We start from the raw sequence: 20,475 nt of genomic DNA, 5'->3' as shown, positions 1-20,475 counted from the left end.
CCAGTGCCTGCCAGGTCCCAACCCAACCCATAGGACTTGACACCTGCGTGTGCTCCTGCAGGACACCCTGCTTTGCCTTGACTCAAGTACCTGCATCACCCAAAGAAGTATCTCTGCTGGCCTTAGCACCCTTGGGGTGCATCCCACTGGTGAGCCGTGGAGCCCCATGTTCAGCTCCCTGGGGACCAGCCAGGTGCACCCTGGAACTTGACACCCCACCCGCCCCATCACCCTGCACCTTTTGACAAGAGGGGCTGGAGATGCCCTTCCCCCTTGGTTTGGGGTCACAAGTGGGTACCAAGGTGCCCCCCTCAATCTGGGGACGCCCCTGCAGGGTGAGGGCAGGGGATGTATGCTGGGTGCCAGCAACAACGCCCATCGGTCTGGCAGGGTTTGGGCAGGGTTGGCCACGCCGGGCAGAGCCCCAGCCCTGCGGCGCAGCCCTGCCAAGGTGCTTTACGTAAGGAGCATGTTTTCAGACCAGCTGGTTTTCCCCTGGCAGCCCCCTCTGCACATTCCCTTCCCCGCGCCCCGCTGCGAGGCCGCCCTGCCCTGCACACTCCGCGCCTGCCCGGCCCCGCGGATTTATGAAAACAAAACAAAAGCTGAGCAGGCAGGACTGGACTTTACGAAAGCCTGGCTGGGGCGTCGTATCCTGGGCTGGGGCTCAGTCTCCCCTGGAGCTCACCCTCAGGGTGCTGGGGGGAACTTTTTCCATCGGGCACAGAGGCAGGGAACACCCGGGGTGTGACTGTCACTGGCACTGCGGCAGGAACACAAAGTTCCTTCTGCTGCCAGGTACCCCCAGCTCCCTGCCCAGGTGCAAGGAGGGGGTGCCCGATGGATATCCGGGTGGTACTCGGCTGTCCAGGGAGAGGCAAAGCTGGGAGCCAGCCCAAGGACTGCAAAACTGGAGCACTTGGGGGCATAGGGGAACACCAACGGTGGCAAGGGGCAGAAAGAGCAGGGATGGGGGCAGGATGGGGTATCTGGACTGTGGGTCCCCGCGGGGGCTGGACGCAGACCCTTGGGCATAACCTGGGTGTTTGCACCCAGAGGTGGTTTAGTCCCAACGACGGATGGGCTGAGCCGGTATGAAGGGTGTGGAGAATCCTTGGGGACCAGCCCAGTTCCCCGGGGCTCTCCACTTACTCCCTTATCCCCCTGCCCGGTGCAGCCACTTCGGACTGCCGGTAAAATGAGCTGGATCCACCACAGCCCAGCTCTGTGAGGCTTGGGGAGCGGCCGGGGTAGAAACGGCTGCCCCGCACCTGGGTGGTGGGAACAGAGGTTGGCTCCGGGCACATCACGTGGCTTCCCTTACATAATTCCCCGATAAACAACATGTGTTACTAGTTCCCGTTAGGATTGCAAAATGCTGGTGCTTGGGACAGAGGGCTGCTACCGCCCCCCCCCCCCCGTCCCCCCCGTCCCCCGTCCCCTCCCCCTCCCCGCGGAGGCTGCGGAACGAGGGGGACGGGGCCCCGCACCTGCCTGCTGCCGGGCCGGGCGGCCTTGGCCAGGCTCCGCACACGGGGAGGAGGGCTCGGATGAGGGGCTGCAGCATTAACCCTGCAGCTTCCCCCAGGCCCCTGCCTCTCTCTCTGAAAGGTGCTGGCTGTGCAGACAGGAGTCCAGCGCGGGCAGCAGCCCCTCGGGGAACGAACTCTGCAGGGCTGGGGCAGGAGAACGGGGTGTTTCCCAGTCCTGGAGATGGGAATCAGGATTGTGGGAATAAGATTTCCTCCCCTGGGGTCCCCGAGTTATCTCCCAGCTTGTTGGGGGAAAAGGCAGATGCTGTGCTTTCCCTCAGAGCCCTTAAGTCCATGCTCTCTGTGGCCCCAGACACTGTGCTGTTTCCCTCAGTGCTGGGCCCTCCCTTGCCCCTGCCAGCTGGACCAGGAACCACCACAATTCTGCCCTGCTGTCCCATGGCTGAGGAAGGCTCACATAGATGATGGCAGGGGTCTGCATGGAAGGGGGCTGCACAGTCCCCCCAACACCCCCGTGGCACCCCCCAGCCAGGAGCACTTGCCTGAGGCACTGGCAGCCCATGGTGGAAGAAGGGCTGGCCTGGCTGGGGCAGACCAAGAGGAGTCTGTGAGAGATGCTGAGCCCAAAATCTGCTGAGCTCAAGGAGTCCCTGCCACCTCCCTGCAATGCTGAGCCTGGTCAGGACCTTAGAGCCGATCAGGCTGGGGAAAGAGGTGACTGGCCTGTACACAGGCTCTTCTCTGAGGTGTTTATTGGGGTGTTGCTGGCTCCTGCAGGAGAATGAGGCACAGAGCAGAGGGGGGACACAAGCTGAGGGGGCACAGGACAAGGACAGATGCAGCTGCCAGCACAGCTGGAGGGGCTGAGGAGCTCAGGTCTGTGTGGCCATGGGCAGCTGGCTGAGGTGAGGGCTGAGCTCTGGGACCCCTTGGCAACTCCATCTGCATCTACAGCTTCGTTTCTGGAGGGAAGAGAAGTGCTGAGGGGCTGGGGGGGTGTCCAAGTCCAGCACCAGGGCTGGAGACCTACCTCTGCCTCGCCAAGCACCAATGACAAGTAATGGAGCTGTCCCTAGGGACCCCAGCCTTCACCCCAGGGTACCCCTGTGCCAGGACATCTCATCCTAGATCAGCCCTCACCCCAGGAAACACCAATATAGATCCATCAAGCCCAGTCTGACCCATGTGGGGAGTGAATGGGGTTTGCTTTGCCACAATGTGCCACCCATGTGGGGGGTGAGTGGGTTTTGCTTTGCCACCTGATGCCCATCCTGAGTGACGGTTTGCCACACAAGGGCACAGGCTCTGTTCTGGGGAATGGTCTGGCATAGCCTTTCCTGTGCCAGCCCAGCCCTCCCACGTTCCTGGGGCAGGTCCACACTGCCACGGTGCAGCATGGATCTGGCCCAGTGTGCCCAGCCCACTGTCAGGAGAGGGACACCCAACTGGTGCCCAGTGTGGGACCAAGCCTGGCAAATAGGGGCACCCAGCGCATCACCTAGCATTGCCAACTCACCATCGAGGATGTGAAACTCATCTGCAGAGTCACAAAACCCTGAAAGAGATAGGGCCCAGGGGGATCACCTTGTCTGGGACCTGGCACCTTCCAGCCCCTGCACCCCCAGGACATTGCAGGGCACAGCCCCATCCTCGCATCTTTGTCCCTGGGGTGGCCAGAGCATCGGGACAGAACCCACACGGGTCTCCCTGAGGACCGTGTGCCACCCACCATAGGTGGGGAAGTAGTAGATGACATCCTCACTCAGCCCCACAGCCCTGGCGCGCTGCTCAAACTTGTCCACGATGGCATCACTGACCAGGCTGCTCCGCCCTGCATGTGGAGAGACACCATCAGTGGCTTCAGGCCCTACCTGGCCCTGGCCCAAAGCCACCCACGTCCGTACACAAGGCTCAGGGCTTTCAGCTCAGAGAAGTGGGTTCCCAGTTTCCCCCTCACCCGCTCCCCCACAGCATCTGGGAATTCTCCAGCGAGGAGTGACCCCCATTCCAATGTCGGGTCCTCCAAGGCTTCAGCTGGTCTCTCCAGAGTCCAGCACAGGTTTCCCACCCCTGTCCTTCACCTGCCATGAGACCCCGAGCCCCAACCTACCATAGAGCTTAACAGAGATGCTGTGGCCCTTCTGGTAATAGAGGATGATGAAGCTGCTGGGGTCAGCCTCACCCACCACTACATCCACTTTGCTGCTTTTCCTACGGCCTGGGAAGGACAAGAGGATAGCCCAGTTAGTCCCAGTCAGTCCTGGTTAGCCCCAGCATCATCCAGGGGCTTTATTTCACCACAAGCCGAGTGTACAAGGGGTGAAAATTAGACAACCCCACAGGCACCAGCCCATGGTGTCACCTGTGATGGCATCTGGCACTTAGGGACCCAAGACATAAAATACTGGGAGTGCACTGGGAAGAGGGACATTGGTACCAAAACCCTGCTGAGAGCAGGACTGGGCGGCCCCAGCAGCCTCCTGCCACCCCAGACCAGTCTCCCTCACCCTTCAGCAGGAAGTGTCCAGGAGCCAGGGCGGGAAGGTAGTGCTGCCTGATTTCCCAGCACGTCCTGTCCCTGCAGGGGTAAAGGAGGAGGAGATGTCAGTACAGGCTGTGGAGGATCTTCTTGGATCCCTGCCCACCCTGCCCGCCAAGGCACACATGCTGTCTGTTTCCTTGGGACTTTGTTTTCTCCCCAGGGAAAGATGTCCCAGAACACCGGGGAGACATTGTGAGAGATGCTGAGCCCAAAATCTGCTGAGCTCAAGGAGTCCCTGCCACCTCCCTGAAACGCTGAGCCTGGTCAGGACTTCAGGGCCCATCAGGCTGGGGAAAGAGCTCACAGATGTGCTGAAGGTCCCCATCCTCAGACATGCTGCCCCTAGGATAGTCCTAAGAGCCAGTCCTGGGCTGGGCAGCCTTGGACCCACCACGTCTCAGTTTTGCCAGCCTGGCTGTTCTCACACTGACCAGCCTGGGCACCCCCAGCTCAGCCTGGGCTAGTGGACGTGCAGGTGGAAGAGTGTCCATCATGACCAGGGCACCCATCATGGCCAGGGCTTTGACTAAAAAACTCCTTGGAGGGTATCCCACCCACACTTGCTTCTAGGGCAGCTCTGTCCTCTTTGGAGCTTGTGGCCAGGGCACTGTCACTGCTTTCAGAGTCCCCATGCCAAGGCACTGGTCCTGTTCTGCCCTGCCTGCAGCATCCCTGTCCCTGCCCACGGCCCCTGTGCCTGGCATCACTCACAGCTTCCTGAAGGTGCTGATGGCCAGACTCTGCCCATCCAGGACGGTCACTGTCACTGTGGTGGCCTCCAGGTGGTGGCTGTGCTTTGCCAGGTAGCTGCAGCGGGAGGCCATGCCGACCAGGAACCACTTCCCTGAGAGCTGCATGGTACAGGGGTGGCACCATCTACAGGGCCACCAGCCTGGGGTGCCACCACTCAACCATCCTGAGCACCCTCCCCCTCACTTGTCAACTCTGTCCACAGCTGTTCCTTGGGAACTGTTCCTGTTCCAGCCTTGCCCACAGGGCATAACTGCCCTCCAGGTGCTGGTTGGTCGGATGGCAGGGCAGAATGAGCCTGACATGGGGACAGGCTGGGGGTATGTAGGGGACGTCCAAGGCACCTGCCCATGGCTCTCACTGCCCACAGCACCACGGGCACCCTAGTGCCACACTGGGTGTGTGTTGGGCATCACATAATGCTGCAGCCCCAGCTCACCCTGCCAGCAGAGCCCCGAGCTCAGCCCATGCCCCAGAGTGAGGGGGGCTGCACCGGCCCTCCGGCAGCTCCAGATGGGTGAGGACGGGGGTCCCTGTGAGGCTCCGGTCTCAGTGCCTGCTCTGTGGGCAGCTCTGCAGGCAGTGCTGGGGCTGACTGTGTGTGGGGGGCACTGAGGGGCTCGGGCTTGGGGGATGGGCTGGGAGGCTGAGGCTGGGGAGGACAGTGGGGGTCAGACCTGGAGGGGGACACAGGACGGGCTGCAACAGTGGGCCTGGGGAGGAAGGGCATAGAGGGTCAGCGCTGGACAGGCATGCCGGACGGGGATACAGGAGGATGGGCTGCAAAGCCGGGTCTGGGAGGGACACACGGAACAGGAGTCACCGCGGCTCTCCGCAGCCCACCCAAGTGCGGGGTCGGCGGATGCCCACAGACCCCTCAGCCCAAGCCCTCACCTGGTGGAGGCTGAGCGCCTCCTGAGCCACCACTTTTTCGAGCGCACTCTGGGGAGGGGGCGGCCGCCGTGTCTGTGCCGCCCTCTGCCCCCGCGCCGTAAGGAGCAGCCCGAGGAGCAGGAGGGTGCGCAGGGCCGCCATGTGCTGCTGTGTGACGCCGGCGATGCCGGGAAGCGGCGGGGCCAGGCGGGCACGGCCGGGAGCCAGGAGCCCTGGTGGCGGCTGGACGGGGTCGTGGCTGGGGTGAGCGCGGGGCCGGACTGGGGCGCAGAGAGCGAGCCCGGACACGGCGGGCGGCTGAGGAGGGGCTGGGCTGGGCCAGGCCGGGGGCTCCCGGGATGGGCGGGGCCTGTTTGGAACTGGGCGCGGCTGAACGGGCCATAGGCGTGTCCTATGGGGGCGTTGTCCGGGGGCGCGGTCCGGGGGGGCATGGTCTGACCGGGCGGGGCGGGGCAACGCTGCCGCTGCAGGGGTACTCGTGAGCGATCGCGCCGCGCTCGGCTCGCTGCGTCTGGCACGCTGCGGGGAGCTCTGTGCTCGAGCCGTCGGGGCTGCGGCCGGACGCGCCCGCTGATTGGCCGGCGGGGGAGCGCCGGCAGCGCCGGCCGGAAGTGGCGCGGCGGGGCGGGGGCAGTGGAGCCGCCGAGGTGCGGGGGGACAGCGGGGATACCGGGCACGGCACGGGGGGAACACCGGCCAAGGGGGACACCGGGAACGGCACGGGGGGAACACCGGCCACGGGGGACACCGGGCACGGCACGGGGGGAACACCGGCCACGGGTGTCACCTGGAACGGCATGGGGGGACACCGGCCACGGGCGCCACCAGGGCACCGGGCACGGCACGGGGGGAACACCGGCCACGGGGGACACCGGACATGGCACGGGGGGAACACCGGCCACGGGTGCCACTAGGGCACTGGGCACGGCAAGAAGGGAGCAGCGGGCAAGGCTCGGGGGGACCGCGGGCCCTCGGCGGGTGCGGGTCCCCGTTCCGGGCCTGACAGCAGCCCCGCGCTCGGTTCCAGGCGCGGCGGCAGAATGACACGATGGACGCGGGCTGCCCCCGGCTCCCGGACACCGTCCTGTTCGAGATCTTTCTGTACCTGGACCACGCCGACGTGCTCTCGGTGGGGCTTGTCTGCCAGCAGTGGCGCGCCGTGGCCCGCGACGAATTCCTATGGAAGGAGCTTTTCTACCGCTACTACCGCGTGTCCCGGGACGTGCCGCGGCACCCAGGTGCGCTCCGGGGCGCGGGGCTGATCCGGGGGGCGGCACCTGCCGTGAGCCCGGGACGGAGACTGCACAAGAGCTTTGCTTGCTCTTGCCGGGTGCTGGAACCCCGAAGCGCGTTGCCTCGGCTGTGTCACAATGTCCTGGGCTGCGATGCGTGCAGGAAGGGCTCTGGGTCTGTCCAGACCCTTCAGAAATGGGGGTCAAAGGGCTGAAAATGCTTTGCCTTTCCCTTTTTTTCACAGAAAGAAGGTTTCCTGAGCTCTCTAGGCAGGTGCTCTCTGTAGCTGCTGTCCAAGGAGATCCCAGGAGTTGCAGTGAGTCACCACAGGCTGCTGCACCCCAGCCAGCCTTCATGGGATCTGTAGAATCACTGCTGACTTGGCCTTTCTGGGACTTGGCAGTCCCTCTGCTGCAGCTTCTCCAGCTGGAGCAGGCACTGCCACAAGCACCATTGGCTACTTCGAGGGTCCCAGGGGCTGGGCTCTGCAGGGACACCTGTGCCTGTCTGGGGGGTGTGTGGCCCTGTGACATCACTGGGGACATGTGCTGAGTCAGCAGCTGCCCTACAGCACCAGGGCAGGTTGGACTTGATCTGGGCTCACAACAGGAGCTGACAGAGCCTGGCAGGGCTGTCCCTGGCCGAGCTGTCAGAAGGCTTGGGGGTGGCAGTCGTGTGGTCACAACGCTGCTCCCTGCTGAGCATCCAGTAACAGTATCATTCACTGCCTGAACACCTTCTGGAAGCAGTTTGGTGCCGTCTGGAAGGATCAGCCAACTCTGTCACACCAACTGGGAGCTGGTAGAGGGGCCCTTGCTGCCCCGGGGGGTTTCTTCCCAAGCAGCCCATTCCCGGTGTGTTGTGGGGCTGTGCAGGGGGTCCCACCTGTGGCTGAGGGAATTGGATCTTGGGTTGTGAGTTGCAGTGCTACAGAAGGGCAGGAAGAAATGACAAGGATCAGGCAGTGGAAGCTGATCTCCTTGCAGCAGGAGCACCACTGCAGAAGGGCTCTTAGGGGAGGTGGATGTTGATGGGATTCCTCCAGGCTATGTGACTTTGCTCTTGCAGACCCTGGGAGCTCCATGGGGCTGAGGATGTTCTCTTTAGGGTTTTTCTGAAGACTTTTGACCAGACTCGTTTCCTCCCAGTCTCCTGGATCTGCTTAGTCAGCTGTCAGCCCTGTTCTTGAGTACTAATTAGGATCAAGCAGTTGGTGTAGCTCAGTAAGGTTTTCAGGCCCCTCCCTGGCAGGGAGCTGTGGGCACCCTGCACAAGGCAGCAGTACAGGGACAGCTAGCAGGCGTGGGCAGGGGCTGGGTCATGAGTTTGGGGGCTGCCCTGGGCAGCCCCATGGTTAGAGGAATGGTATCCAGTGGGTCTATAAGATGAAATGTTGGGTTTGGCAGGCCAGATAGGGCCTGCCCAGGCTCTTCCCAGCTGGATGGGCTAGGACCAGGAGGTTTGGAGAGGGCTGATGCCTTGAGCGGAAGTGGGATGTGCTGGCAGCAAGCTGGTCCCTGCCTGCAGGAGCAGGTGCCTCCTGGGCTGCAGCGTGTTCCAAAAAATCCTTCAGTACTGTTCAGTGTCACTAGGAAAGTTGGCCCTTATCCATATACATGTCTAATCCTCTTTGCTTCTCTGGGATTTGCTGCTACAAGAAGTCTGTAGGCTGCCTGACCGGGCCCATCATTAAAAATTTTCTTTATTTGTTTTTTATTGTCTATTGGTAAGACTCCCGAGAGTGTGCCCCAGACTGTGCTCAGCACGCTGTGCCCAGCTTCTGTTCTTCTCTTTCATTTTTTCAAGAGTCTCACCTCATGGAGATGTGTTTTTTCCTGGTCCCAGACCCTTTCTGGAGCCGTTTTAATTCTGTGTTAGACAAGACAGAGGTAATCAGTGCAGAGCTGGGTATGGTGAGGAGCAGCTTCCCTCTTGTCCCACCTGGTTGATTTGGTTGTGCTGGCACACGTGTTCTTTCACGGCTGTTTTGGTCTGACAGCCAGCACCTCTGCCCAGGCTGTTCCAGCAGGGGCTGTGCTGCTTTGGAAAGCAGGAGTGTGGTGTGGAGCTGTATGTGTACTGGAAGAAAGGGGTTTTTGTGTGGTGGAGGGAGTAGGGAAACTGTTGAGGAAAACACTGAGGGCTGGTAGCTGAGCTGCAGCCCAGGGTTGGTGCCCCAGCAGAGTTCCTGGCCTTGCTCACAGGAGCAAGGACTGGTTTATTAAAGCCTGGTGCCATGTTTAGCCCAGCTCTGCTTCCCTCCCCTCACACTTCTGCCCCATGTCCCTGCTCTGTGCTGCAGATGCTGTCTCGTGGTACGATGAGTTCCAGAGGCTCTACGACACCATCCCTTGCGTGGAAGTGCAGGCCCTGAAGGAGCATAATGACCAAGTTTTGCACCTGAGCTTCTCCCACTCTGGTTGTCTGTTTGCATCATGCTCCAAAGACTGCACGGTCAAGGTAAAGTGGTAGGTGCCCTGTCCAGCTCTTGCAGCCTTGGTCCAGTAGGGCTTAGCCCTGAGCAGCCTTTGGGGAGTCTGTGGAGAGTTTGACCGGATGTCCCTGGACTTGGGCTGGTTCCTGTGTGTGCTGAGCTGTCTTCTAAGCCATAGAACTAATGACTCTTGCAAATGTAGCCTTGAGGGCTGTGTGTTCTAACTCCAGCCTGAGTGTGTGTGGAGGTGGCCGAGGTGCTTTGCTTTCTAGGTGCAGATCAGTGTCCTATTGTGCCCTGGGTCTGATGAAGACTGGGGAGATAATGATCCACTGTAGTGGATCATGTCTTCCCTGAGTGGTTGTCCTGGGAGGAATCTGTCTGAACATGCTGGAAATCCAGCTGTGACAGTATCATTCACTGCCTGAACACCTTCTCCTCTGGCCAGTGGAGCAGCAGTTCTCCATTTGGCCCCTCCCCGTTTTCTGTCAGGGGAATGGACAGGAATATGGTTTTGAGTGGAAGGCAGTTAAATGGGGTTTTTGATACTGTTTGTTTTTCATGTCCTGGTGAATGCTGGCAGAAGAGATAAAGCAGAACCACTCTCAGCCTTCTCAGCAGCTTCCTGACTGTCCCATCTCTCTGTAGATCTGGAGCAATGAGCTGGACATCTCCCTGCAGCACAGCTCCAATATGAGGCCATACAACTGGAGCTACACCCAGTTCTCCCAGTTCAACTCCGATGACTCCCTCCTGCTGGTATCCGGTGTCTTTGTGGGGCCTCACAACTCCTCCTCGGGGGAGATTGCTGTCATCAGCATGGGTAAGTGGGGCTTCCCTGGGGCTCCCTTGGGCATGTGAATGCTGGGTGAGGGGGTTCCCTTCTTCTTTGGGTGTGCAGTAGCCTTGTCTCAGCTCGTCCTGACTCCTGAGCTGAGGGGTTCCAGTCACAGTTCTAGAGAGGTAACCTCACAGACAGCCTTAACTCTGTTCAGATCACTGCAGCAGCACCTCAAGGCAGTGTTTTGTGTATTTGCCCTCACTTCTCTTCTAAGTGCCAGTCTGGGCAAGGGTTATCCACATCACTCATCTTGAAGCTCTTACCTATGGCGTATGTGGTGCTTGGCATAGAGCTACAAAAACCTGGAATGGTTTGGGTTGGAAGAGACCTTAAGGCTCAGCTTATTCCAACACCCTGCCTGGGCAGGGACACCTTCCACTATCCCAGGGTGCTCCAAGCCTCATCTAACCTGGCCTTTGACACTTCCAGGGATCCTGGTCAGTCAAAGCTGCTCCGGGCACCCTGTGCCAGGGCCTTCCGACCCTCATAGGGAACAATTCCTTCCCAATAGCACATCTAACCCTGCCGTCTGGCAGTGGGAAGCCATTCCCTGTGTCCTGTCTCTCCATCCCTTGTCCCAGGTTCCTCTCCAGCTCATTTGGAGCTCTAAGGTCTTGCCAGAGCCTTCTCTTCTTCAGGCTGGACGCACCCAGCCCTCTCAGCCCATCTCCAGAGCAAAGTGGCTGCATCCAGCTCTCAGGTCACCTTTGTGGCCCTAGTCTCACCCTTAGGTCTCACAGGGCTTTCTGAGGTGTTGTCACCTGAGCCTCTTTCACTTCTGCTGCAGCTCTGTGTATGAGGCTTATCCCCACTGTTATCTCACCATCTTTGTGCAGAGTCCCACAGTACCAGCAATCGGGAGTGCTGCAGGAAGCACAAGTCCACAGATGCCTTGGCTGGAGAGGTCCCAAGCCGCAGGGGTGGGAGGGAAATTCTGTAGGTGTTTAACTCCTTCTTGTCCCCAGGGCCTGCTCTGGGCCCTGCTCTGGGAAAGGGTGGGAGGTTGAATTGCTCTGTGCTCTGGCTCTATGCACTGCCCTGTTATTTTGGTTTCCTTTGTGCAAGGTATCATCACACATCTCTGGAGAAAAGAGAAATAATCTGTCTCTGTAGCATTGGCTGGGAGCTGGATGGGTGGCCTCTCCTACAGAGACCTGGATCCACTTCCTCTGTCCCACACGGTTTCTCCAGGGCTCTTGCTGGAAGTCACTGCCTCACACTCATGTTTCCCTTCCAGAGAACTTCACACTGCTTTCCAGGGTGAGGAATAAGCCCTATGATGTGTTTGGCTGCTGGCTGAATGAAACCAACTTGATATCAGGCAATCTGCATCGGATTGGGCGCATAACCTCCTGCTCAGTGCTGTGGCTGAACAATGCTTTCCAGGTGAGCCGTCTTCCTTCCAGCTTCACAGGCAGTGCAGCTTCCTGCTGGCTCCTGGGGGAGGGAAAGCTGCAGGGAAGGATGGCTCAATCCTCCTGTCCTCCCTGTTTGTCTCCTCTGACTTGCCCTCAGGATCCTGAGCTTGAGGCAACCCTTGCATGAGGTTTCTCCCTGCTCAGTGTTATGATACTACAATATTCTAACTCTACCCTCAGATCTCATTAACTTTTGCCACATTAATTAGGCTGAGGTGTTGGCTGCAGTGCTCCATAGCATGCATTGCCCAACAGCAGGGCTGCTGAGGTCCTTGATCGTCTGAAGTTATCTGTAGCCTGGTGTGTGTCCCAGCAATGGCCCTTGTCCCACTTGGTAGCTCAGAGTGGTTGTGTGAGCTGAAGGCTGAGCTCAATCCTGACTGGTCTTGCTGAGGTTTCTTGGGCCAGGTGCTGTCTCTGATTCCGTGGTGAGAGTTGGGGAGCTGAGTGTGCTGGCCTCAAACTGCTCATTCACTCCCTAGCACTTGGGCTGCTGAGTTGTGTTCCCCATGTTTTGCCTCTGTTTGAGTGCCACCCCTCCACATCCCCGTGTTTTGTGATTTTAACAAGATGCTGACCCCAGGTAAAATCCTCTGGTAGCAGAGACTTTTCCCACAGCCGCATCTCCGTGCTACACTGAGCAGCATAACACCAGCATTGCACTTTCCATCCCTGAGAGGCCAGGAAGGACCTTGCGCATAACAGGGGTGTGGGAGTACAGCTGCAGGCTGGGAACAGTGAGGCAGAGAAGGACCTACTCTGTGTGTCTGGAGCAGATACCAAGCTGCCCCTGCTGAAGGGTACAAGCACACTCCAGGAGCACAGGGATTCTCTGCCACTGCTGTGTTGGGGCAGAGGGATCCTACTTTATGCTTATCACACAGGCCTGTTCCTGAAATCCTTGTCAATCATGAAATGTAGAGTATCCTGAGGTGGAAGGGACCCACAAGGATCAAATCCAGCTCCTGGCCCTGTACTGTAAATCACCAGGTAGTACCAGCTGATCACCGCAGGGTACGGTGGCAGCAGGGCTGCCCAGCTGCTGTGCTTCCTCGCTCTGCTGCTGCCTGCCTGCAGGAACGTTTTCTCTCGCTCTGTCTCCATCCAGGATAGGAAGGAGCTCAGGAGAGCTGGCAAGCCTGGGGCCCCTTCTTATGTCAGTGCCCCACACACAGTGTGGAGGGATCTGTAGGGGTCGGTGTCACTGCGCTAGCTCAGGTCTTGGTTTGAACTGTGGGAGTGACTTGGGGTAGTTCCTGCTCACTTCTCCCCTCTGCTCACAGGGCATTGAGTCTGAGAATGTGAATGTAGTGAAGAGACTGTTCAAAATCCAGAACCTGAATGCCAGCACCATCCGGACCGTGATGGTGGCTGACTGCAGCCGCTACGATTCCCCGGATCTGCTCCTGGACTACGAGGAGCAGCTGGCTGCTTCCTCCACCTGCCCAGTCTTTGATCTCGGCAGTGACAGTGAGGAAGAAGGGGCCAAGCCCAAGCCGCCTCCGGAGCCAGCCGTACAGGAATTGCCGGATGCCGGGGGTGTGCCAGCAGAGCATGGGCTGCAGCAGCTCTCTGATGGGATCATGGAGGGCCACGTGAGGCCTGCCATGACCGAGACAGAGCTGGAGTCAAAGGTGGCCGAGCTGTTTGTGCGAAACAGAACTAAACCGCCCGAGCCAAACCTGCTCCCCATGGACAGCAACAGCAAGACAAAGTACTTGATCTTCACCACGGGATGCCTCACCTACTCCCCGCACCAGATAGGTAAGGCTGGGTCTGAGCCTGGTACAGCCGGGGCTCGCTGGGGCCCTGGGCTGCCCCTGTGCTTGGGATTTGCGTCAGGAAAAGACTTGGTCTTTCCGCTGTCTGTTTGTGAGGTGTGAACTGGGGTTTGTTCTGGGTTCTGAGAAGCCCCATCACTGTGGGGAGTTTCACCTCCTCCACTTGTCTGAGGGTTGTTTTGTTGCTGCCAGCATGACACATGACCAAAGTTGTGGCAAGGGCTGAGCAGAAAAGCATGAAGGAGCTTCTGGTTAAGGACACCAGCCATGAGCAGTAGTGGGTGCAGGGGCAGGAGAGCAGTTGCTCTGGAGGAGTGTGTGGAGGGACCTCGGTCCTGTTGTCTTGTGGTGGTAGACAGGGCTGGTCTGAGTAGCATGGAGTTGATGTGTGAGTCACTTGTGCAGTGCCCCTGCCCCTTGCCTGCCTCCTCTCTGCTGTGGGTGGGACCACCCTTATGTGGGCATCCAGCCTCAGTGAGACACTTGGGACTGGGGAGGTTTCTGAGGGGTTTATTCACTGCCCCAGCCAGTGTTTGTGTGGTGAGCAAGGCTGGGCAGGTTGCAGCCTCCTCCCTTGTACTAGTGGGGCGCAGTGTGCTGTGGGTACAGCATGCGCCAGGCCGTGGCATTGTTGGTGACCTTGTCCTGTGTTAGGATGTCACTTGCTCTCACCTGCGGCACCCCTGCTAAGACAACAGGTCTAGCAGAGCCTGAATTTACAGGAGATCCTTGGGGAGCTCCTCAGTGGGGAGCAGGGAGACTGGCTGTTTCCCCAAGAGACCCTAAAACTAGCAGAGAGATGGACCAGGAGTGTGGGGAAGGAAGGAGCTGCTCCCAGACAAGACTGCTGTGAAGCCAGACAGTTTCAGTTCTTTTCACTGCTCACACAGTTACAGCCTTGCTTTCTTGCTCTCCTGACTTTCCCATGACATGGTCCCACACCAGTACAGCCCAGTAGGGCGGAGGAAGGCAGTTTCCAGAGCTGTAAGCAACTTAGTCTTTGACCGCCTCAGTTAGGAATATCACCTGGACTGAATGAGCTCTGCTTCATGCTCCTGCCTGTGGGCTGGGTTTGCAGACAGCCATGTTGACTCAGCCCTGGGCTGAGCTGAGGCAGCACCTGGATCCCCTGGGCTGAGCTGAGGTCACCTCACAGACTGCAGCCTGCCACACACCGAGGCAGGGCCTTTGGGATCCCCCAGTTCCTCCGCAGCCTCCCAGGGCTGAGGGATTTGTGCGATGCCTTTGAGCTCTGTGACTCCCTGGATGGAAGCCAGCACTTGCAGTACAGGCTGCTGCTTGCAGGGCTGGACACTGGCTCAGTTCCTGTCCCACCATGAGTCACTGCAGTGTCGTTTGCCCTTTGGTTTGTGTGCAGAACTGGCCCTGTGCACCTGCTCTGTGCCCACAGGACCTGAAGGAGCTCACTCTGTGCCCACCTCCCACTCTATGCAGTGCTGCTCCAGCGTAAACTCGAGTTCCCGTTTCTCATGCTGATTCCAGGTTGAGAAGCCTGTCCTGCTGATTCATGTGTGTTTGAGTTTGAAACAGGGAGCATGGTGCTGTGGAAGTGAGGATGAAGATGCTGGTGAGCAGTACCAGTGGGGTGGAAGAACACCAGTCCTGTCTCAAAGGTCCCAGGCTCAGGGGCAGAAATATTAGGAATGGCCTTGGACTTGAGCTGTAGTGGGGTGTCACCTGTGTCTTGCTGGGCTGCAGGAGAGGGCTAAAATCAAAGGTGTTGTTAGCAATTCCTGCAGAGGGGCGATGGGATGAGATGGGCTGGGCTGGGCTGGGCCACCTTCTAGCTCCCCCTGGACCTGCTGAGGATGAAGCCTGTGTGTGCCCAGGAGCTACTGAGGCTCCCAGGGGTCCTCCAGGAAGCTGTTGGCGATGGACCATTTCTGGATCTGTTTGTGTTTTGGACCTCTTCAGAGCTGGAAGGGGACAGGGCTTGACCCATCACTTGTCTCATTTAGTCAGGAGGTTCAGAAACTACAAAGTACTTGAGCACAGTTTGGGTTTAAATGTCTGTTCTTTGAACTTTCTGGGACAGATCCCCACCTGCACTTGTCAGTGTCAGGGGAAAAACCTGCCACGGCCAGTGCATCTGCTGGGCTGCTCCAGGCTGGCTACTGCAGAGAATGGGCTCAGCCCAGGGAATAATTTCAGAGAAAAATCCTTCTACAACTAGCGTGTCTCCTGGGCCAGTGCAGCTTCCATGTGCTCCAGAGAAGGCTGAGGCAAGGTTTGGCTGTACCCACTGGCACAGGGATCTCCCTCTCTGGGGTTGGATGTGCAGCCCACCTGATGAGCTGAAGGAGCCTGGCCAGGACAGCAGCCCTGTCCCAGACCTTGCACAGCAAGCCAGCTCTCCTTTCTTAGCCGCACCAAGGGAAGCCCCTCCCTGAAGCCTGGTACCTCCCCCAGCCCTGCTGGCAGCAGCCTGTGGAGCTGCCTCCCTCTGCTTTCTGTCCCACAGGGATTAAAAGGATCCTGCCCCATCAGATGACGACTGCAGGGCCAGTGCTGGGGGAGGAGCGGCGCTCGGACGAGTTCTTTGACTCCCTGGATCACGTCATTGACATCCATGGGCACATCATTGGCATGGGCCTCTCCCCTGACCACCGGTGAGCACAGAGGGCTTCAGCAACTGCCAGGGTGGGCAAGAGCTGCTCACAGGCTCTGTGGGGTGACCAGGACATGAAGTGGTGGATGGATTGGGTACCTGCTGATCCAGGTGGTAATGGTGTGTTACTGCTGAGCTTTGCCCCCAGCCGCGGCAGGAATGTATTCCTGAGCCAGCTCAGGACAGGGTGGCTCCTTCTAAGGGTGGAGGAGCTGCCCACACCGATGTGTCTTGTTCCTGAGGTAGATCATCCATAGACTCCTAGGATGGTTTGTGTTGGAAGGTAGCTTAAAAATGATCTAATCCCCACCCTCTGCCATGGGCAGGGACACCTTCCACTGTCCCAGGGTGCTCCCAGCCCTGTCCAGCCTGGCCTTGGGCACTGCCAGGGATCCAGGGGCAGCCACAGCTGCTCTGGGCACCCTGTGCCAGGGCCTGCCCACCCTCCCAAGGAACAATTCCTAATTCCCAGTATCCCATCCAGCCCTGCCCTCTGGCAGTGGGAGCCATTCCCTGTGTCTTGTCTCTCCATCCCTTGTCCCCAGTCCCTGTCCAGCTCTTTTGGAGCCCCTTTAGGCCCTGGAAGGGGCTCTGAGGCATCTCTGGAGCCTTCTCTTCTCCAAGTTGAACACCCCCAGCTCTCCCAGCCTGGCTCCAGAGCAGAGAGGCTCCAGCCCTTGGAGCACCTCCGTGGCCTTCTCTGGAGTCCAGCATCTCTACATCCTTCTTGTGTTGGGTTCCCAGAGCTGGAGGCAGCTCTGCAGGTGGCGGTCTCACCTGAATGGAGCAGGGGGGCAGAGTCCCCCTTCACATGCTGCCCAGAAGACAGCCCCATCTTTAAAGATAGTTTCAGTAAGATTAGAGAGGTGTGACCTGACCCCTAGTGTCACCTTTCAGGTGCAGTGGTCCTTTCCAGACATGGCCAGGAGTGTTCCAGCAGCCCGTTCCCTGTTTCAGCCTGGATTTCAGTGAGCTGGGCTGCAGGCTCCATCCCTGCTGTGCCAGGGAGCTCTGTGAGCTCTGGTACAGTGCAGGTAACCCCTCTCTGCCCTCCCCAAGGTATCTGTATGTGAACAGCCGGGCCTGGCCACGGGACTGCATCATCTCGGATCCGATGCAGCCGCCTCCCATTGCTGAGGAGATCGACCTGCACGTGTTCGACCTGAAGACCATGAAGGAGGTGAAGCGAGCGCTGCGCGCCCACCGCGCCTACACACCCAACGAGGAGTGCTTCTTCATCTTCCTGGATGTCAGCAGGGACTTCGTAGCGAGGTGAGGGGGTGGGCAGGATCCTGATCCTGCATCTGGGAAGGCCTGGGCCTGCTGCTATGGGATGGCTGGGTGAACAGAACACTCCTGTGTGTTGGAAGCAGAGCAGGGATTGGGATTGGGAAGAGCAGAGGGACTGACTTGGAAAGTGCTGATAAAGGGTAGCTGCCCTGGTCCTGCTGTAAATACCCTGCTGTAAATCCCCGAGGAAAGGGTAAATCTGGGGCTGTGGTATGTTTGGGGGCAGGTGGCAAATGCCCTTCTTGGGGCTGTGGGCTGAGCTGAGGGGCCCTGGATCCCAGGGGGAGCTGCCTGCACAGTACGAAGCTCATGGAGACAGGGGCTTGGGTACCCTCTACCCCCATCCCCACAGAAGGACAGGAGTGGGAAGGGGCAGGGTGTTGGGGCTGCTGGGCTGACACTGGGACCAGTGGGACACCCTGACCAGTCTCTCCACCCCAGTGGGGCAGAGGATCGACACGGCTACATCTGGGACCGGCACTACAACATCTGCCTGGCCAAGCTGCAGCATGACAATGTGGTGAACTCAGTGGCATTCAGCCCAGTGGAGCAGGAGCTGCTGCTGACAGCCAGTGATGACACCACCATCAAGGTGTGGCGGTCCCCACGGGCCGTGCGCATCCGGCAGGCCAGGAGGCCCCGGCCCAGGAAACTGCTCTTCTCCTGGCTCTTGAATCAGAAAAGCTGAACCCAGGTACATCTGCTCCTGCAGCTTCCTCACTGCAGCACCTCCTTCTGAGCTCACAGAGCCCTGAGCCCTACACAGAGATGAGCTCTAGGCACACAAATCCTATGGCTGAGCCAGGAGGGGCCCTGGCAGCAGGAATCGCCTCCTCCTTGAAGCATCGGCTTCAGACAGGACATAAGAGATGGGGCCCTGTTGTGGTTCTGTTGGGGCAGCAGCTGAGCTGGTCACTGCAGGGTGGGCTCCCACAGCTTCTCACCAGCATTGCTACTTGGCATAGCTCTCTGGGTGAGCTCTGGGCACAGGGGACACTGAGGCACGTCCAATGTAGGTCTGTGTGAGCTGAGGACATGGCCAGCCACACTGGGAACTGCCAGCTGCAGAGTCCTTGGCAGGAGCCATGGTGCAGCTGTGCTGCCTGACTGCAGGACTCTCTTAATATTGGCGTTTTATTAACGTGTGTTTGTCCCAAAGCTTCACGGGCAACTCGTCTGGCTGCTGTGGAATGTCAAGTGCCTCTTCCCCATGGTACCTCTGCCCAGGAGGGCAGCAGGGACTGGAGGCAGTGAGGGGGCACCGGGGCCAGGGCTGCGAGCCTGACTGGCCCCAGGGTCTGTTCATTGTATTGCCAGTTTCTAAACTTGGGAGGTGGGGAGGGCTAGTGGTCATATGGTGCTGGCTTTGCCTCTGTCTTCCTCTGAGTAGCACTTCAATAAGCTATGTATCGGGAACGTATTTATTGTGGGGGATCTGCTGTCCCTTTCTGGGGTACCCATGAGGACAGCTTATCTCCTGCCCATGCTACCCAATCGTGGCACTTTAGGTTCTTTTGGTATATTCTCTGTGAATAAGTGTAGACACCCACAGGTGCTGCAAGTATTCATTCACCTGCAGGTGATGGCGATGCAGCCCTCCTGCCTGCAGTGACAGCTGAATAAGTTCCCTGTCCCTGGGGCTGACTGACCATCGAGGGGGTCAGCTCCTCCACAGGACCCCACAGCTGAATAAGTTCCCTGTCCCTGGGGCTGACTGACCATGGAGGGGGTCAGCTCCTCCAGGACCCCACAAGCACTGGGGATGGTCACTTGGAGTTACTATGGACTCAGTGGTGTTCACTGTCTGTCCCTTGAGCTTCTGTCCCTGTAGCAGGTACCCAAATGTCAGTCTAAAATGAAGCTCCTAATCTTGACCTGGCCTAGATGGGGCCCTGAGGAGCTGCTGTTGCTCCTGGAAGCAGGGCTGGGAAGGAGCTGCAGGGGGAGGCATTTTGGAGCCCCCGGAAGCTCCGGGGCAGGTGCCTGTGCCATTCCCAGTCTGGGGTTGCTGATAGACCTGCCAGAGGTGGCAGCTTCTGTCACAATGGCACTGATGGCTTTAGCATCCTCTGCAGCAGGAGGGTCAGCACCTGTGTCCTGCTGTGCCCGTTTCATCCAAAACCCCTGTACTCAGGTTTTCTGTCATGAAATTAAGGGGTCCTTCCTGTGTGTGCGCACAGGCTCCACATCCTGCTCTGCCCAGTCACACAGCAAAGGAACAGCCTCCCCTCCTCCCCCAACTGTGAACTCTCCACCCGTGGCTCGGTGCAGCAGCGAGCAAGGCACTGAGGTGTTGTTTGTACTGAGTTTTGCATTTCACTCTGGCATTGAATAAATGCTCTGCTAAAGCATCTCTGCAATGTGACCTTGTTTTTCCAAGTACTGCTCTGCTGAGGCAGAGCTGAGGCCAGGACTGTCACAGGGCTGGGCTGGAGCACTGCAGGACCTGCCCCCCAGCCTGTGGTTACCTGCCCTGGCCGGGAGAGTGTGGGTAGAGAGCTGTGAGCAACCAGGAGAGAGGCAGGGGATGGCCAAAGGGCAGCAAGCATCCATGGCAGCCAGGGCTGAACACTGCAGGTTCCAGGACAGGCCAGGGGCTAGATCTCTCCTGGATTTATGTTTTTCCAAGCACTAGCAAGGCACAGAACCGGTAAACAGAGAGCCCTCCAATGCTGTATGGCATTCCGTGCCACAGCAGCCTCCTGAGCTGCAATGCCACTGTCCTCTCATTGCCCTTTGCATCTCCCTGGTGCAGCAGCTGCTGTGGTATGAAGGGGGTCTGGGAGCTTCCCAGAGGGGACAGGTGCCCATGGTCATTCCTTGTGTTTGCCTCTTCCATACACAGTGAGAAGAGGCTACCAGGCTGCTGCCCCCACATGGGTTTAATCCCTGGGCTGGTGCTGCAGCTTGGGAGGGGCAGGAACAGGCATCCTGCAGACTCCAAACAGTGGTGAGGGAAAAGCAGCCTGTTCTGGAGGAGCTCAGAGCTGTTACAACCCAGGAACAGGAGTTGGATTTGCCATAGCAGCAGAACCACTGGAACCACTGGCCCAGCACTGCTGCACTGGCTCCCACTGGCCTTTGGCCCAGTGGAGTTCCAGCAGCCAGACTCCAGCTCCTTCCCTTCCCATTACAGACCCTCCACCCCGTTCCCTCCTTGTCTGGGAATC

At 58.9% G+C, this 20,475-nt stretch overlaps 2 protein-coding genes across 4 annotated transcripts; one reads left to right on the top strand and one right to left on the bottom strand.

The window, feature by feature from the left end:
* Nucleotides 1-2,228: 2,228 nt before the first annotated feature.
* Nucleotides 2,229-5,957, bottom strand: C8G (complement C8 gamma chain). The gene is made up of 7 exons (XM_059865267.1): nucleotides 5,680-5,957; nucleotides 4,747-4,886; nucleotides 4,001-4,071; nucleotides 3,604-3,711; nucleotides 3,223-3,324; nucleotides 3,010-3,048; nucleotides 2,229-2,455 (listed from the first exon to the last, which is right to left on the bottom strand). Exons 1-7 carry the CDS (start codon nucleotides 5,818-5,820, stop codon nucleotides 2,442-2,444), a joined length of 615 nt encoding a protein of 204 aa, XP_059721250.1. The 5' UTR covers nucleotides 5,821-5,957; the 3' UTR covers nucleotides 2,229-2,441.
* A 242-nt stretch (nucleotides 5,958-6,199) lies between these two features.
* On the top strand, nucleotides 6,200-19,656 carry FBXW5 (F-box and WD repeat domain containing 5). 3 transcript variants are annotated; one of them, XM_059865258.1, is made up of 9 exons: nucleotides 6,200-6,326; nucleotides 6,707-6,917; nucleotides 9,215-9,372; nucleotides 9,995-10,169; nucleotides 11,425-11,573; nucleotides 12,889-13,369; nucleotides 15,869-16,016; nucleotides 17,075-17,287; nucleotides 17,747-19,656. In XM_059865258.1, the coding sequence occupies exons 2-9, from the start codon at nucleotides 6,728-6,730 to the stop codon at nucleotides 17,991-17,993; spliced, it is 1,761 nt and encodes a 586-aa protein (XP_059721241.1). In that variant the 5' UTR covers nucleotides 6,200-6,326; nucleotides 6,707-6,727; the 3' UTR covers nucleotides 17,994-19,656. The 3 variants fall into 3 exon arrangements, with proteins under 3 accessions (XP_059721241.1, XP_059721242.1, XP_059721243.1); XM_059865259.1 differs by lacking the exons at nucleotides 6,200-6,326; nucleotides 6,707-6,917 and adding an exon at nucleotides 6,998-7,228; XM_059865260.1 differs by lacking the exons at nucleotides 6,200-6,326; nucleotides 6,707-6,917 and having other exon boundaries at nucleotides 9,218-9,380.
* Nucleotides 19,657-20,475: the final 819 nt, after the last annotated feature.

The sequence above is a fragment of the Haemorhous mexicanus genome, chromosome 21, assembly GCF_027477595.1.
Source record: "Haemorhous mexicanus isolate bHaeMex1 chromosome 21, bHaeMex1.pri, whole genome shotgun sequence".
In the NCBI taxonomy this organism is placed as follows: Eukaryota; Metazoa; Chordata; class Aves; order Passeriformes; family Fringillidae; genus Haemorhous; species Haemorhous mexicanus.
Note: the sequence above shows the minus strand (reverse complement) of the source record. Positions and strands in the feature narration are given on the sequence as shown.

Bases quoted from the DNA above. Each gene is read 5' to 3' on its own strand.
- FBXW5 (XM_059865258.1), top strand. From the start codon at position 6,728: ATGGACGCGGGCTGCCCCCGGCTCCCGGACACCGTCCTGTTCGAGATC. The intron at 6,918-9,214 runs GTGCGCTCCGGG...TCTGTGCTGCAG, and splicing joins GGACGTGCCGCGGCACCCAG to ATGCTGTCTCGTGGTACGAT. The intron at 11,574-12,888 runs GTGAGCCGTCTT...CTCTGCTCACAG, and splicing joins GGCTGAACAATGCTTTCCAG to GGCATTGAGTCTGAGAATGT.
- C8G (XM_059865267.1), bottom strand. From the start codon at position 5,820: ATGGCGGCCCTGCGCACCCTCCTGCTCCTCGGGCTGCTCCTTACGGCG. The intron at 4,887-5,679 runs GTGAGGGCTTGG...TGTACCATGCAG, and splicing joins AGGCGCTCAGCCTCCACCAG to CTCTCAGGGAAGTGGTTCCT. The intron at 3,325-3,603 runs GTAGGTTGGGGC...CTCCACATGCAG, and splicing joins CATCTCTGTTAAGCTCTATG to GGCGGAGCAGCCTGGTCAGT.